General features: G+C 31.9%; 1 protein-coding gene across 3 annotated transcripts in view; it reads left to right on the top strand.

The window, feature by feature from the left end:
* Nucleotides 1-18075, top strand: part of LOC148601933 (uncharacterized) — a 229325-nt gene that overhangs the window by 50742 nt on the left and 160508 nt on the right. For 2 of the 3 annotated variants that reach the window (XM_088554674.1, XM_088554673.1), the window contains exons 40-55: nt 981-1026; nt 2580-2828; nt 3299-3353; nt 4484-4653; nt 5677-5850; nt 6372-6584; nt 7392-7437; nt 8302-8465; nt 9121-9294; nt 9860-10069; nt 10657-10699; nt 11265-11425; nt 12754-12930; nt 14756-14965; nt 15879-15921; nt 17487-17650. In XM_088554674.1, coding sequence (XP_088410800.1) covers nt 981-1026; nt 2580-2828; nt 3299-3353; nt 4484-4653; nt 5677-5850; nt 6372-6584; nt 7392-7437; nt 8302-8465; nt 9121-9294; nt 9860-10069; nt 10657-10699; nt 11265-11425; nt 12754-12930; nt 14756-14965; nt 15879-15921; nt 17487-17650 — 2299 coding nt within the window. Of the gene's footprint in view, nt 1-980; nt 1027-2579; nt 2829-3298; nt 3354-4483; nt 4654-5676; nt 5851-6371; nt 6585-7391; nt 7438-8301; nt 8466-9120; nt 9295-9859; nt 10070-10656; nt 10700-10861; nt 10891-11264; nt 11426-12753; nt 12931-14755; nt 14966-15878; nt 15922-17486; nt 17651-18075 lie in introns of those variants that run through there. The other variant, XM_088554675.1, reaches the window with a different exon arrangement.

The following is an 18075-nucleotide window of genomic DNA, read 5'->3' as shown; positions in this document are numbered from 1 at the left end:
TTCAGTCTCTTTAAAGCCTGTAGTTTAACATATATTTATTTCTGATTTTGGCAATTTCCACTTCTTTTCTTGGTTTTGTAAAATCGTGTGTATCTATGATCAAAATTAAAGCCGCAAAGTATGGATTAAGAGTTCTTCCTTACATAACCATATTAGGATGTATATCAAATCCTGTAGCTTTAAATGCAGAAGTATAAGCACTGAATATGAATGCCAGTAAAATCACAGGTAAAGTGTAGAGTCTGTAGCTTTATATCTTCTAGTCAAATCCCTGAACTGGATTTAAGTTTTGATAGTAGTTTCAATCTATTAATAATGAAAACAAATCACAATAAAAGTCTGAATTTGTAGGTTTTGATTTACAGTAACTTTATGTAAGTCAGTTGATTAAGTGACTGATTACTTGTAATCTACCACATGTTCTTTAATTACAGAATGTGTAGCTTTTTTCTACTGGATGCAAGTCTGAATCGGTAGTTTTTTTTTTTTTAAACATACTAGTTAATGATACAATGTATTAATTTTAATGAAATTTGATAAGAGTCTGAATTATAAACAAACGATATACACTTGTATCACTGAAGTTGATTGTGAGTATGAATCTATGCTTCTATCTGCTAGCGACATCAATGAATGTGGACAAACCTGTATCTAAGGCTTACAATGTACTACTCAAATCACTAAAGTGTGGTATAATGTACTACTCAAATCACTATAGTGTGCTTCAATGTACTACTCAAGTCACTATAGTGTGCTACAATGTACTACTCAAATCACTAAAGTGTGCTACAATGCACTACAAAAAAACTAGAATGTAGGTTCTATAAGGAAAAATTTGAAGCCAATGTTTTCAAACTTGATTTGAAAGATCTAGCAAATTGTAGCACTGAAACAAGCTTCCCAAAGGAATTATTATATTTCATCACTTGTCTTTTATATTAATTGTAGAACATGAATATTAGTTTTGAATATAATTTCAGACTACTTTTATTAGAAGGCAGATCACAATACCAAAAGGCCCTGAAGGTAATAATTAACAGGTTTTCTTTGTGAGAGTTCATATTGTAAGTGTTTTATGCTTTCTGTGCTATCACGTTTTCCTTCTCTTCATTTTTTTTTATGAGATTGTATTTTAGTCTGTGCGGTACATCATGTTTGTGGAGTGCTCTGTTTTCTGTGTTCAAGTTTTGGCTCTTTACTTAGATTTTGATGTCCCTAAATGTTCTTTCTGTTTTAATGTATTACAAACACCACTTTTTTCTTTATTGATGAGCAGATTGTTGTATACTGCTGGTCTTCTTGAAATTCGCTACTGTCAAAGTTAATACTATAATGCAAAAACACTGATTTTTTTTCCTTCCAAATGTGTATCTGAAAAGAGGCTCTTTTTCATTTTTATGTTTTTTTTTCAATTTTTTTTAACTAATTTATGGAACTTTTAGTACAAATAAAGTTGGTCAAAAATATCATGTGCTTTAGTGCACCTGTTTATAATGTATCTACTCTTTTTAGTGGGTTATTGCCATCACTTGGCATCTATTATTGTCTTCTGTTGTTGTTGTTGACTATTTTTCCCCTCTTACAAAACCAATTAGAACTAAACTTGGTTTGAATGTTCCTTACAATATTCTTCATGGAACTGGTGTGGGGATTTTTGATCCAATGAAAAACATTGTGACTGTTATTATAAATAGAACATAAGGATCATACAAAAGTTTTTTGCATATATCTCCAAAACCATAAGGTTTAGCAAAATTTTGAATGGGTATAAATGTTCATCATGATTAGATCATGATTTTTAAATTTGTTTGAGTTACTGCCTTTTTTTTGATATTTTTTATGTTTTTTTAATGCTATTACTTTAAAAAATCTTCTGCTTTGACACTACTAGACCTATCAGAACCAAACTTGGTATTAATGTAACTAAATGCATTTGCATAGAACTAGTGTGATGATTTTTTATCCATTGAATAACATGCAGCTGTTATTTAAAATAAGGGGTGTCAGTCAGAATATATATATCTCCAAAACTGTTAGGTTTAGCCAAGTTCTGATGGGGTTGAAAGGTTCAGTATCACAATATCTATCTGTGGTCAAATTTTCATGTTAATCTGTTAAACCATGTTGGAGTTATTGCCCTTTATTTATGTTTTTTCCCACTATTTTTAATGTTATTACTTTCAAAAATTTTCTGATCAGGAACTTCTGCACAGAATTCAGTGAAAGTTAATGTGACTGTTCCTACCACTATAACCTTGGTTCCCTTGATTATTCTTTCCTAAGGTATGAGTGTTAGGAATTTTTATTTCAAGCAAAAATGTTCGCTTTTACAACAAAAAAAATGTAGCCAGTCAAGCCAGGTGAGCAGTTGAGGCTCTTTAGAGCCTCTGGTTTATTTATTTTATGTTAGAAGGAAAAAAAATATTTATTCTCTGCACATCAGTCAGAGGTAGGTTTCATCTTTCTGATTTATGTTAGCAATTTGACTCTATGATAAATATTGTTGGAACAATTTTATCATGACAATAACTAGGACATTCATTTATATACTTTACAGTAGAGTTATTTCTTCTTTATAGTTAGTCCCATAGACATCAATCCACAGAAATATCTACCTCTGCCTCTGAGAAAAATGGTTCGATGTGAGATGCCACACAATTGTTTTGGACTTGATTGTAGTCTAGATTTAACTTTTGACCTCCCATTTGGAAACAATGAAGTGTCATATAACATTCCATTCTGGTTCAAGCTGTGTCCATGTGATTTTGAGGTGAACATTGGTTTTGGACCATTCAAGCACAAAACAGTACTTCTTTCATATGACTGGGGTAAGTAATATACTCTGTAAATAAGAATTATTTTCTGGGGTTTAATTTTGTTTTTTGTCCTTATATTGTTCAGTCACAAATTTATGATACAATGAAGTAAAGTAAGTCCACAAGTTTGTCTTTCAGTCATCTTTCTATGGTTGGTCTGTACGATTTTAGGTTATGTGGATCAAGTTAAATAAAATCCTCTACTGCTTTAAAATGGAATTCTGCTTTTTCAAATCTGGATTTTAATTTCACAATTTTTTTTGCTCCTTGTTGACTTCCAATTTTCTTTAAGCCTCATCTTTCACTAAAATGACATGATCAGAATGATTAATGCATACAATTATGAATTGAGTTAAATTCATTATAAAGATGAGGTTATAGTTTTTGGTTAAACCCTTCATCTGATACAGGGCTCATAAAGACTTAATATTCTAGTTTTATTTCTAGTTTAGGTATGCTATATAATGGTGTAATATTTACAGGAACACCAGGAGTTTTACCTATTGGTTCAGGTGATAGTCCTCCAGTCACTATAAAGTAAGTCACATATTTTCATATAATACAGATTTATGTCAGAGTGAGACCAAGAACAATATTTTGAGTTGCTCATTTGCTTTTGTTACTTTGTATGTATGATTTTAGTTACTTAATGTTCTTTGTTGTTTATATCTGTTTTCCATGTCTGGTCTTTGTCCCTGGATTACATTCTTTTGATTACCGCTGTAACCTTGGTTCTCTTGATTATTCTTTAAATCCTCTACTAACTGAAACCATTAATAAATATTCTTTAGTGAATCTTTTTGATTTCAATAATCACACATTATCCAGTTTGCCTCGATAAGTACTTTTCAATAATGTCCATTTGAAGCTGTATGGAAATGTCATTCATCATGTTGCTAGCTGAAAGCTAATTTGAATTTGGAATATAAGGGGCTGGATGGATGTACAATATTGGAGAAACATCATTTTCAAATAAGAAAATTTAGATCAGGGATCCTAAGGTGAATATACTTTTGAAACATGAATTACTGAATTAAGTAAGTGTCCAAGTTGTTTTCTGCAGCCGTTTGAGTGATTTACTGAGAGTTACTTAGAATAAACATTCTAAATCTTTATGTGTTATTTTTATCATCAATGTATAAAAAAGATCCTTTTATAGCTGTTATATTTACAAATGGATTGTTTTTAGTTTTTGACCATGTCATGCAATATAGCCAACTTCAGGGGTGTTTAGGCTTCAGTACTTATAGCTTAATTTCCATTCAGTTGTAGTCCTAACTAAGGCTTTATCATTGATTGAAACATTGCTTTATTTTGGATTATTTGAATCTCAGACTGGGAACCAATCAATATTAATGATGTCACATTCTAAAGTACTGTAAATTATACAAATTTTTCAAGTTGCCAAAAGAAACCAAACCAATAGGATGGCTTATTACAATTCAAATAAAGTTATATTCCAATGCTTTAATCTAACCTAATATAGATTTCTGTGCTAATGTTATTTAGATTCTACAGTGTTATTTACAGTACAAAGCTTACATAATACAATTACTTATGTTAAGTACATGTCAGTCTTATGAGGGTTTTGTGAAACCCTGCCCTTAGATTGATTATGTTGCAGAAATTAGATAAAGTATGAGATAAAATTTAATTGATCTTTACAGCTACTCTATTGACAAGATGGGTAATGGTGCAGGTTTTGTCATTGATGTGTCCATAAACATTTGTTTCCCACTTGGTGACACACCGTTCTGTTTCCCCGAAGATGGAATACATATCTTACCTGATGTAGAGATACCAATCTGTTCTGCTAATTTTACTGACAGTCTAAAGAGTAAGTTTTTCTCTGTATGCGCATTATGAATCATTGTATTTTTTATGGTTTTCCTTCACAATGCAATTGAGGGACTTGAGAAACTTTTGTGTCTGTCCTTTAAGGAGGTAGATCTAGGGTAAGTTACATAACTCTTGAAGTCTGTGATATGTTTGTATCATATTCAATTTCACTATAGCCTTTGAAGCTTTCATTTAAAACAGAATGAAGTCAAATCAAGTTACTTTGATGCTTACATGAGATTGAAGTAAAATGCTTAACACAAATGTTCCAATGATTTGTAAGAGTTATGCCCCTTAAGCTAGGTCTACTTCCTTAAGCATTCACTGACAGGTACCTACTGTACAACTTGTCAAAGACAGGTGATTATCTCAGATTTTTACACCCAACATACAGTATCACCTACTATTTTTTGTTGTTGAACACATTTTACAGAAAATGGACTTGAACAAAAGATAATTCACAAGTTGTAGGGGTTTATGACTATGTGTAGCAATCTTGTATGAAGGACAACTTGTTCTCAGTTATGAAACACAATTTTTATATCCACCACACAAACAAAGTTGGGGGGGTGGGGGGTAATATAGAAATCTCCCCATATGTCTGTCTGTCCACATTTACTCCTCAAGGGATTTTGATGAAATTTTAAAGGAAGATTGACATCATATGTAGATGTGCATGAAGGATTATAGGGGGGACTCCAAAGGGAGATAATCCAACTTGACATGGTTTTACATGTTAACAACTTGAAAGCACAATTCCTCCTAAACCATTGAAGAGATTTCAATGAATTTTTATAGAAATGTTGGACATCATATTTCATCCCAGTAGGGTTGTTTTATTTCAGGGGACTGCTAAGAAGGAATGTACTGGTTACACATTCAACTGCATTTGAATTTTCTTTATTGAAATTGCTCACACTATTTTTGGTTTTACAAGGTCTCAATTATTTGTAGTTTGAAAAGAGCTTAATGGTGGTATATATTTGGAAACAATACATGGTTTCATAATAACTTGTTTCAGATTTCTCTGTATCAGAAATAGCCAACAAATTTGACCTTGACCTGACACAAGGACTAAAAGAAGGAGCAGTACAGTTTATTCTGGAGAGACTTGGTTTGGAGGAATTCTTCAGTGGAGCCAAATGTGACAAGAGAAGAAGTCCATTTACCCCAAGTGTCCAGGGTTGGAACAATGGTACGACATCCCTAAGGCCACAGAAAAAACATGTCTGTTTAAGGTTACCTTACCTATCCTAGCACATTTTATTGGTATTTTTTTTTATAAAATGCTGCTAAACTGTCAATTTTTAGTTGAGCCCTATTTAAGTAAAGAAATCCTTCCATTAGTGTCTATATAAAATAATTTTAAAAAGTAAAATGATATTGCCTACCTACCTACCTACCTACCTACCTACCCTGTTTTTTCTTCAGTGCAACTTTAAACAGACATATATTTTTTCTTGGTCTAATAATATGTATACTAGTGAAGCAAATTGAATGTAACGTGGTTTGTATTGGAGCTGAACCTGAAAATAAATAAATCCATATAGATATTACATAATAGTTAGTAAAGTGAATACAAACAAAACTGTTTTGTAGTTCAAACATGAATAAAATGGGAAAAAAGTGCAAAATGATGAAATATACACTACTTTGTGACATATTTCTATTCATAAACATGTACTGACAACTTAGAAATTTTAATTTATTTTTCAGAGTGTCCACTGAGTATTTTTAACATGCCCAATCTAGAGAATGTGATGAATTGTCATTTTACTGAGACCTGTACTGGTATAGAATGTTGTATAGAGATACCATACCTTGGTTTGACACTACATCCATTCCTAATACTGAACACATGTGAATATACCCTAAGTTTTGGTATAAACACCATCAACCATACCTTTTCATTGTTTGACTATGAATGGGGTAAGTATGTATTGACATTTACAGGTTTTTTGTTATAAATTTAATTTGGCACTTAACATGGGCATACCTGCATTCATTCATTGGAACTATTAAACTTGGTCTGTTCTTCAGTTTGATGGGTTTTATCATGTGCAAGCTTTCTGGATGGATCAAGCATCAATTCCTGTTAGTCAAACATTTTATTTTTTTTTAGTTTTAAGGATTTCATAATTTGCAAATAAGAGATGAGTCCCTCCTTGTCCCCATTTTCATAGATGACAAAGTTTATGATTTACTCTGTGAAATCTCCAAATTGTTGGGTTCAAAACGTCAAGTGGGAGGTGCAGAATGGAAATATGTAATCAGGATTCTGTATTTCATTAAATTCCATTCAGGAGGAGTAACACTTACCTATATGTGTAAGGAATGAAGGGCACATGGGTATAAGAGGGATAATCCTGAAAAAATATGGTGGATGGGGTCTGAAAATTTTAGCAGTGATTTTTTCAAACTTTTTCAAATTTGTGTAGCAACTGCTTTTACTTCAACCTTACTGCATACAAATGTATTCTTCGTTCTGCAAAAACATGTATTTTTTTATAACAGTTTCATGGAATTGTATTTAACACATGGCTATTAAGTTAATATCTAATGCTGACCTGAAAAAAAATAGGAAATTATCATAATAAGAAAATATAAAATTAAGACAAGTTATGATTTTTAAGGGTAGATGAAGATGAAAATTAAGCAATATTTAAAAAAAAAACAGAATGGAAGATATCATATGTCTGAGTGTAAATCTGTAATCTTTGGAATCTTGTATTGTAGGGAAGAAGGAAAAGATTTCACTAGCCAATGATGTCATACAGCTTGAGTAAGCTTTATATCAAATGTCATTTTAGATTTTCTACATTTTACTTACTTGCTACAGAGAGAGAAGTTATTTTAAAAAAAATAAATTGGATGAACTAAGACATAGAATTACTGAAAAAATGATAAACTGAAAACATTTCATAAAGATAATTTTTGTTTCTCTAAGGAATTTTCATTATGATTAGACAGTGTACTTCTTTTATACTCGGCGTCATATAAATAACATACTGTTAAAATTTGAATAAAAATATTTTCTACGACTTTATTGACACCTACCGTCGTTTAAATTGTCTTAAATGACTTGCTTATTTGTTTTGCCAAACGGCTTCTCCCTAAACATTGAATCGTTAAATTCCGGTCAGATTTTAATTCTCGGTGCCAATATTTACATTGTAAAAAGTTGGCCATGTTTACAGTGATCGGGTTGCTAGGAGATGTTGTTTACGTTTAAATGGTTTGTCCAAAAACCGAAGAACCCAGAATGCATTTCGGCGTTATTTTAGGATATCTCGGATTTATTTTACGTGAACAACGTACAATACCGAGAAGTTGATCAAGCAGACGATTGTCACCGGAGGTCGACGGGAACTTACGAACTTTGTTTGTAAACAAATCGTCCCGTAGAAACCAACATGGCGGATATTAGTATGGGATTTTCCCGTAAGGATTTGTTACGCATGATTTAAGCTAATAAGCGACTTGTTTAGGGAGAAGCCGTTTGGCTAAAGGAATGAGCAAGTCATTTAAGACAATTTAAACGACGGTAGGTGTCAATAAAGTCGTAGAAAATATTTTTATTCAAATTTTAACAGTATGTTATTTATGTGACGCCGAGTATAATGTATTCATTGTATAATTTCATTAGATTCACAATTAAGAAGCCTCCAGAACAAAAGAAGTTCATAGTAGATCTGAGAGTTAAGACATGTCTTGAGGATGGTAAACCTTGTGAGATAGACGAAGCTGTATTTCAGGACACAGAAATTCCACAGATAATGTGTGACATGGAAGCAACAATGAGTCTCAAAAGTAGGGAAAATAATGGCAATAACAATGATGATGGTCTGGTGATTGATATTACTGTATGTGTCCTTGTATGTGTAGAGTTTAGGAATCTGAATTTTTCGAATGAAGAAAATTGCTCATGTGAATGGTTGACAAAAAACTTAAACCAAGTCAAGCAAATAAAAGAAGCTTTTGCAAATATGTGTGAGACAAGTATGAAATAAACAAATGACATATTTATTGTATAAAACAAAGAGTTGTTCTATGTGTTATATTTTTTGTCCACATTAGATTTAAGGTCATGATTGTTTATTTCTGAAGGAATTGTATAAGGTAGATGTAAGTATTGAAATAATGATGATGATGAAATAAATTTTATGCCCTTAATTGGTAGGTTTGACTGTATTCAATTAATTGCACAAAAAAAAAACAATTGAGTCAAATTTGTGCGGTTCCAAAAGAAATTATTGTATAGGTGGTTGGAAGTTACATTTTATTTGACCCACCATGCACACAATTTTCTTTTCATTGTTAAGGCTATCTAACATAAAAAGCATGGAAAAGGGGTGCCTTTCAACCCACCCCTCTCCCACACACATGCCACAATTAGTTCTAAACTAGCCTAAGTTGTACTGTATGATGTCAATATTCAAATATTTTTACATTTATTAAATTACAGATTTTTCACTGTCTGAATGGGCAAGCCAAGTAGGAGCTGAGATAACTGGACAGTTAGAACAGAAGTTTGTGAAGATACTCCTCCAACAATTGGGATTAGATTCTATGTTACAGAAACCATCATGTGATCCAACATCACAGAAATATTCTCCTGCTCAACAGGGATGGAAAAAAGGTCTGATAATAAGCTCATGTGAAGAATTAAATAATTTAATAAACATCAAGTGGGATGAATTTAAAAAAAAAATTTTCTTACACTGATTTTTGTGAAATATTCAGCTTACTCTCTGAGCAGGATAACAATCATATTACTAAGTAAATGAAGTGAACAAATCCAGATGTCAAATGTTTATAAGTTATGATTGAATATCAATTAAACCTCTTGTACTGACATAATAGTGATACCTGAAGTTTTGTGGTAAAAATAATGAGGCTGTTTATTCATGCTACCTCCATTTCCTTTATACAGTTATGCCATTATGAACAAATTTTAATATTAAAGGTATTATTGCTGTACAACTTTTATTGTAGGAAGAATAAGTCTTCAACTGAATCAAAAATGGGACAAAAGTATATTTTCTTCAATTGCTTATTGTAACCCATGGAAAATTATTTCCTTCAATTTTTTCACAAAAATTAAAAATGAGATTGTACACAAAATGCTATGTTTTTAAAAATATCATCGGCAGTGAAATTTCAAGGAATAGTGTATGATAGTTGAAGACTACTTTTGATTACAGACTGTCCAAAGGACTTATCGTTGCCATCACTACCGTCATCCCTGACCTGTTATATACCTGACTATTGTACTGGAATAGACTGTTGTTACTACTTCGATTACCTTGGTTTGTCACTCAACGTTTACCTGTACATTGACACCTGTAATTATGTAATTAAAGGAGGAATAGAGAAGTTTACATTTGAATTGCCATTTTTCCATTACAACTGGGGTAAGCAATAAATCATACAAATATAGCTTGTCTTGATGTGAATAATGTAGAACTATCACATGCTTTAAATGTAAAGAGTTTATTATGTAGATGTTGTTAGCTTCTTAAAGAAGTCCTTGAGATCAGAAAATAAAAAATATTGTTCATTATATTTTTTTATACATGTTTATTTTCAATTTTCTAATGAAGTATTTTCTTTGATGTAGCTTTAACATGTTTTTTTTTTTAATTTGGTTAGGAATGATATCTTTCCAGCACCACTACTCCAAACTGCTGGAGGATGTTTGATGAAATTTTGTGAAAGTCAGAACTGTGAAAATACTTAAACATGTTTAATTTGTGAATACCAATTTTCGTGGATTAGGGAAGAAACACAAATTCATGGATTCATGAAATTGTTGTTTAGAGTACACTAATTAATGGAAATCTTCTTTTTGTTTGGAACCAAATTTTGTGATTTGGCCTACGCATGAAAACCACGAAAATTGGTACCACACAAACAATAAAACTTTCACAGTACTTTAAATGCATATATTCACTTGCACTAATGCTAAAATAAATCTAGGTAATGTTTTTTGCTGTTGTAGGAGAAGAAAAAGAAGAAAGACTTCAGGAGGTAGTCAGAATTAAGTAAGTTTGTGTGATGACAGAAAGACTTAGGAGGTAGTCAGAATTAAGTAAGTTTGTGTGATGACAGAAAGACTTCAGGTTGTTGTCAGAATTAAGTAAGTTTGTGTGATGACAGAAAGATTTCAGATTGTTGTCAGAATTAAGTAAGTTTGTGTGATGACAGAAAGACTTCAGGAGGTAGTCAGAATTAAGTAAGCTTTTGTGATGACAGAAAGACTTCAGGAGGTAGTCAGAATAAGTTTGTGTGATGACAGAAAGACTTCAGAATGTAGCCATTTCATTGGTCTCATGCAAGGAGGTTTGCAGGTGGTTTTTCAATCAGGACATTTAGGTTGCATGCTTTTGTCAAGCGTTTTTCCCTATTTAAGAAAAGTTCACACATTTTGGCTCCCAGTTGCACTTAGGTTTCCATGCTATGTGTTGATGAACTGAAAAAAGGTTTTGATAGCAAAGTAAGCATGAAATACACTAAATATTGTATATTTTCCATACTGATCTGCCAGAGTTTGAACTGAACTCTCCCTTTGGTGACACTATAATGCTTTCTTTTTTGTTTTATTTTCAGGTACAAGATAGATAAGTTGTCAGATCAGAAGAAGTTCGTTGTAGATTTAGAGTTCAGTATTTGTTTAGAAAAGAACAAATGTGATCCCAAGTTACCACTGTTTACCAAACAACTGGTTCCACAACCCTTCTGTGACATGAATATGAACTTCACTATAAAAGGTACAGTAATAAAAAGCGCAATACTCATCGAATAAGTTGTACAAATTCATTTGTAAGGTTGATATGATTGTTCCTTAGGTAGAGGAATTACAAATTTTTGTCCAAGAAAAAACATGGTTGCTTTTACAAAAAATTGAAGGTGGTTGTCATATGAATCCTGGTGAGCAATTCAGTTCCTGTATATCTCCAAGCTGTAAGGTTTAGCCAAATTCTGGGGTAAAAATGTTCAAATGAAATTCTTAGGGTATTCTGCACAAAATGATTGTTTGAATTTTTTATTCGGTTTAAATAAAAATAGAACAGAGGGTTCAGACAGCAGTTTTTCGCATATATCTCTAAAACTGTTAGGTGTAGCCAAAAAGTGTTAAGCATGGTGATATCTATCTGGTCTTTTTTTTTGTTGAATTAAAATCTGTTAACCCATGCTGTAATATTTGTCTGTTTTGGAAGTTTTTCGCCTTTTTTTGATTATATTACATTAAACGAGTGTCTCAAAAACTCAGACAGATTTTTTATCCATTGACTTGAAAAAATATGGTTGCTTTTACAAAAAATAAAATGTAACTTAGAAAGTCAAATGACTGATCTAGGCTCTTTAAAGCCTCTTAAGTTCAGGTGTAGAACAAACCAGGGTCTGTTAAAATTCAAACAGTAAGTGATGTTTATTAACATATCATTGTAAATTATATATATATTGTAAATTTGTTACGAACTACATGTATATGTAATCTGTATGTAAAATCGCTCCTGTTGTGCTTAATTGCGCCTGAGTTTTCATTTTCAATAAACATCGAAACATGGTATATATAGTCATTCTTCTCCTGAAATGCATTAAATATCTGCCATTGAATTTAAAACCATAATCAAACAATCAATCAGTGATTATGCAATTAAGACAAAAAAATACAAAACAACAGGTATTCTACAATGAGTGAAGTTTTTTTATTTTTTTTTTTTTCAATCAATTGAAGGATACAGCATAAATTGTTAAAATGTATTAATCATTTTTAATAAGAAATGGCAAGGTATTATGTGATTATCTCCAAAAAGTTGTGTGTCCGTCCATCAGTTTCCAGGTGATAACTTGAGAAGATATTTAAGGTTATTTTAAAAGTTTTTTATAGGTATTGAGTGTCATAAAACACAGATCAAATCTCAGCATGGTCAGATTGTTTTCACAAAAGTAATGGCCATATTTAGTTTTTTTTAACCCCCCAAGTTTGTTGCAATGTTGCAGTGTATCATTTAATGTCCCATTAGATGCCATATTTTTTTTCATTTGAAAAAGAACACAAACTTGACAGTACACATGTATTGTACTATTGCAGATGTTTCTTTATCTGAATGGATGAAGGACAAAGGTTTGCAGTTAGGACAGAGTTTATCTACTGCTTTGGCCAACAGATTACTGGATGAATTAGGATTATCTCCTTTTATGAATGATGAATCATGTGATAGATATACTGGGGTCTATGCTGGGACTATTGATGGTTGGAATAGTAAAGGTAAACATAGATTATTATTATAGTACCACATTGACTTATTATACACTAAACTTCAACAAAAGTTGTTAAGCAGTTTTAATAAATTAGTCATATTTTCAGTTTATTAAGCAATTATCTTGAATAACATCTCTTGTTATTATCCGTGCCCCATGTGTATCGCATTCTAATGACTTTTTCTGTTAAAACAATTTACTGTAGTTTCATTATTTGTGGATATTTATTTTTGTGGTGATATGGAACCAGGAAATCTAGAACTCTACAAAAAATTATCTCCATGATATAAAGTCAACTAAGAAAGAAAAAGTTCAAATCTTGGTATCTTACCATGCGTCATTAAGGAAGAAGCCGTAATGAGTGGTTGACTCCCTGTCACCCCTTAGCTTTTTAACAGACAAGTCAATTGTTTAGGATTAATTATTAGCCTTCGGGCTACCTTAGTTGTATTATGATATTGTAAGAGTGCTGTTCAGTATTTTTGGCTGTTTCAATCTCTCCACTTATGGATGTCGTAAAAACGGCATGGGTAAACTTGAGGTTTGACCATTTTTTCTTGCAACTTAGAACTAACAATGGCACCCCTATATTTCATTCAAAAGAATTTTGACTTCCCAGAACTTTTACTCATTATCAGGAAAATGAATACTGGAGTCATTATTTCCCTACATATGTGTCATGTATGTAACTTCCATTTGTTATAAAAGTTACTTCTGTCTCCATTGTCAGTATTGGGAAACAAGTATCCGCAAATATATAAAAGCTTACAAAATGTTTTTTTTTTTTTTTAAATCCATCAAAAATGATTTGGTTATAATTTTGCTGGATATGTACAGAAATTTGAGACTTCAACTATTTAATTGATCCACAAACCACAAATTCAGGTACCCAACAAACTGTCTTTTTTCCCCAGCCCTCAAAATTGATGCCCACAAAAATTAAATGAAACCACAGTATCATAGATGTGACCAGGGCGTATCAGGATTTAGCAGGGATTATTGCTGAAATTTGTAATATTTTAAACTATAGATATTACAACTGCTACATATATAACCAGGCATCAATGGAAATTCTTAATACAAATAGTGATTTGCTATTAGGAATTTAGACTCAATGAAAGTGATAAAGAATAAGTTTAGCTTTACGTGCCTTTTTCTAAATGTATCCTTCAATGTTCTATACACAGTCTGATATATAGAATCTATTAAACGTCCTGATTGGTTGAAAGCGACATGATGATGTGGTTGTCTATCATTTTCTATAAAACCTGATTGGTTGAAAGCAATGTTATTATGTTACTTACTTCGTTCTCCCAATACAATTGGTTAAATCATACATGGATAATCACTAGAATTTTGGCCATGACAGTGCGAAATGTCCAGCAAATAACATACGAAAGTGTAACATTGCAAAAATATCTTCCTATCTTTAGGGAAGAAACACAAGTTCGTGGATTCTTGAATTAGTGGTTTTGAAGTTTTCAGTATGCACATCAATGAGATTCTCCTTTTTCATGGAACCGAATTGCATGCTTTAGCCTACCCAGGAAAACCATAAAAATTGGTACCCCACCAACAATAGTACCTATACAGTAATTTGAGTTAAAATTTTAGATATTCAACTTTCACTCATTATGAAACCTGTAAATATTCTGTATCACATTCTGACATTTCCCTGTATCTACTGATTCACATTATATATCTCTTTGAGTTAAGTGAATCTTGGATTTTCTATGGCATTTTATTCTTCTAATGTCAAATGAACTTTTTGACATAAGAATCATTCGTTTACAAGGAATCTGTGAAAATACAAAGTGATATTTTTTTTTTAGATTGTCCAGTCAACATGTCTTTACCAAAGATTCACAGTTCTGTAAGTTGTCATATCCCTGACTATTGTACAGGAATCTCCTGTTGTATCGAGGTTGGCAAGATTGGCAAAACATTCAGTGTATATGCTCTGTTTGATGCATGTAATTGGAAACTTAGTATTGGCATTGAGAAGAGGAGCTTCAACATCTCATTATCAAACTATGAATGGGGTATGTACATGCTAGCTAAGTGTCAGTCTCTATAAGAAACAGGCAGTGGGTGAAACATGGTATGAAAAAAATATCACCATTTTAAAAGTTTAATTTGAATAATTGCACTATCAGAATTATAGAAAAAGACAGATTTTCCATATCAGTTTGATAAACTGAGTGATAATATCATTGAAATGCAATGAAAATAAACCTTTTAAGGGCAGATAACTCTTTCGAAAACCTTATTTTTCTAACATTCTATTGCAACAATTTCTTAGCAAAGCCTGTGATGCAGAGATCAAATAATGGTCTTTTCAAATAGAGAAAGTATCCTTCAGTGAATTTGTATTGTCAGATCGTTAGGTTTTTGACAAGCATGTTTCTGATTTTTCACATTTTTCCTGATTCTTACAAAAACTTACACTTAATTGCTTGCTCTGCATTTGATAATGGAACAGAAGATCTTTACAATACGTAGTATCTCTTGACAACAATCAACACTTATCTATCAAGAACCTATGTGGTTATAAGTCGGTTAACACTCATCTGCCCTTCCATTTTTGTAACATTTTTGAACCAACAACCATAGAAAAAAAAACTAGTTGCATTTCAAAATACTTGGAGCAAGATCACATTGTCTTCCAGATTTTCTACATTTAGTAGCGACCTTTTTCTTAAAAAAAGTTAATTTATTGAGGTGTGATAGCAAGGTGATCTTATTAACTAAACACAACACTGAATCATTATAGAAGCTTTTTGCTTAAATGACTAAAACATTCTTCAATGATAATTAAAGTGTAAATGACTTTCTTTTAGAGTTGAAATTGACTAAACTTTATGTATATCCTCTATGTTTAAATGCAATGATAGTATTTAGATTCCGTACATGGCCTCACACTTTATCAGTTAACTGGTACTATTTTCATTGTAGGTAAAAAAGAAGTATTCTCATTACTGAATGTTGTACGTCTGGAGTAAGTATTAGAATGATATCTCTACTCAACATATACTCCAGTATAAACTTTCCTCGAGGTAGACCTAAGGTAAGGGACATAACTCTTTCAAATCATTGGACCATTTGTATACAGCATTTTACAACAATGTCATGTAAGCATCAAGGTAACTTGGACTGATTTCATTCAGTTTTAAGTGAAAGCTTGGTAGGCTTTGGTGAAATTGAATATGATTCAAGCATTTCACCGATTTCAAAAGTTATGTCCTTTACCCTAGGTCTACCATCCTTAATGGGTATAATGTTAAATACAATTTTTTTCAACATTACTTGTTTTGTATAACTATACCCCCACTCAATTAATGGGTAGTATATTGGAATCACCTTGTCAGTCTGTCCCTCAGTCCTACTATAATTTTGTCTTTTCGTCCAAAATTCTTTGTGTGGCTTTATATAGATGGTGCATATGTTGTAGGATATTTTGGTTGCTGTTCAATGTCAACTTTCTGTGTGACTGGGAGTATACCTGGTGTGCAGCTTAATTTTATATCTGTTATTTTCTATATGTATACATATTTGACAAAGTTGATGGTTGATAATTTAGATTATTAACTAATTATAAGGTTTTATCTTGTTTATTAAATATACACATATTTTTCTCTATTTTCAAAATTATTTAGGACAGAGCGATCTATTGTACTGTTGATGTACTATTGCATGGTGCAATAGTCTCCTTGAGGAGTCTATTGCACTGACCCCATAATGACCTTTATCTAAGCCTTTTGATGGTTGAACTTTTTTTAAGCGCTTCATTGAATTGGAATTTACACACAAAAAACTCGTGTGTAAAAAGGTAGATGTGACTCTCGTCTGCCAATTCGTAAACATGGAGCGGTCAATTTCCTATTCCTGGTCGAATGGTTGTCTCTTCAACATATTCCCCATTTCCATTCTTTATTATATCTCATAGACAAATTAGGTAATAAAACAGTTATTGAATGGGTTGGATGCAATAGACCAGAATATTTGTCCTTTGGTACTGAGAATGATTAAGTGTTCTTAGTACCTCAGGACAAATATTCTGGTCTATTGCATCCAACCCATTTAATAACTGTTTACTATATGATCGAAACCCAAAAAATTCATTGAGAGTACATTTGGAATCACAAGAAGTCTTGTTAATAACCTTAGAAATAAAAAAAGATGCAAAATAAGTATTTTGTGCAGTCAATGATACATACTAATTTTTGTTGTTAAAATGCTTTTGACCTACCTAGAATACTGTGTAACTCATCTTATTTGTGCTGAGATAGTGTTAAAAGCTGCAATTTTTTACTAGTTTAAGTTACAATATATAATAAATACAGATCACTTAAAAAAATTTGTGGGGCATTTGAATTTCAATCAATCTACAAATGACTAAAACTTTCTTCACCTACCTGGATCTGCACTATAAAGTGTATAGATAGTGTTTCTGAGGTGCATTGAATGTAGTTCAATAACAGAAATGTTACATAGAATCTGCTTGATTCTTACATTGATCTGTACCTAATGAACCAATGTTAATGACACTGTTTCTATCAACAGGTTTACAGTGCATGACCTCAGTGCAGAAAAAAATTACATGCTTAATATGAACATGAGTGTGTGTTTAGAACAGGATGGAGCTTGTTTGGTGTCTGTACCCATCTTTACAAATACTAAACTTCCTAAACTTGGTTGTGATTGGTCGAGGGGATTTAAAATTCCAGGTAAGTGTACTCAGGGTATGGTTGTAATATTAAGATGAGGATCTATAGGGAAATTGAATTGTTTTATGAAGAACTTCAAATCTTTACATATTTATTGGTAGAGGCTCGTTTAAAAGACCTCACTTATCTAGTAGTTATGCCATAGCCAACATTGCGTGAAATGTCAACTTGCCTAAACAAAAAGACAAGTGAAAATTGTGTTTGGCAATTGCTAAATATTTAACACTTACCAAGGTGACTTGAACTTGAATTGACCTGAAACAAAACATTTCTAACAACCTGACATTTTATGTTCAGGTTGAACTAATTTAATCAACCTGGCTGGTGAAATTTTATTTTGGCCAGTTAATATGAAACATTACTCGCCGATCTTGCAAGAAGAATTAAAATTTTGGTTGTTGTCGATATCAACTTTCTTTTCAAAT

Source organism: Perna viridis, chromosome 12 (assembly GCF_037379345.1).
Source record: "Perna viridis isolate PV_CMFRI_1.1 ecotype Kerala chromosome 12, ASM3737934v1, whole genome shotgun sequence".
Taxonomy (NCBI): Eukaryota; Metazoa; Mollusca; class Bivalvia; order Mytilida; family Mytilidae; genus Perna; species Perna viridis.
This window is presented reverse-complemented; position numbering and strand designations above follow the sequence as displayed.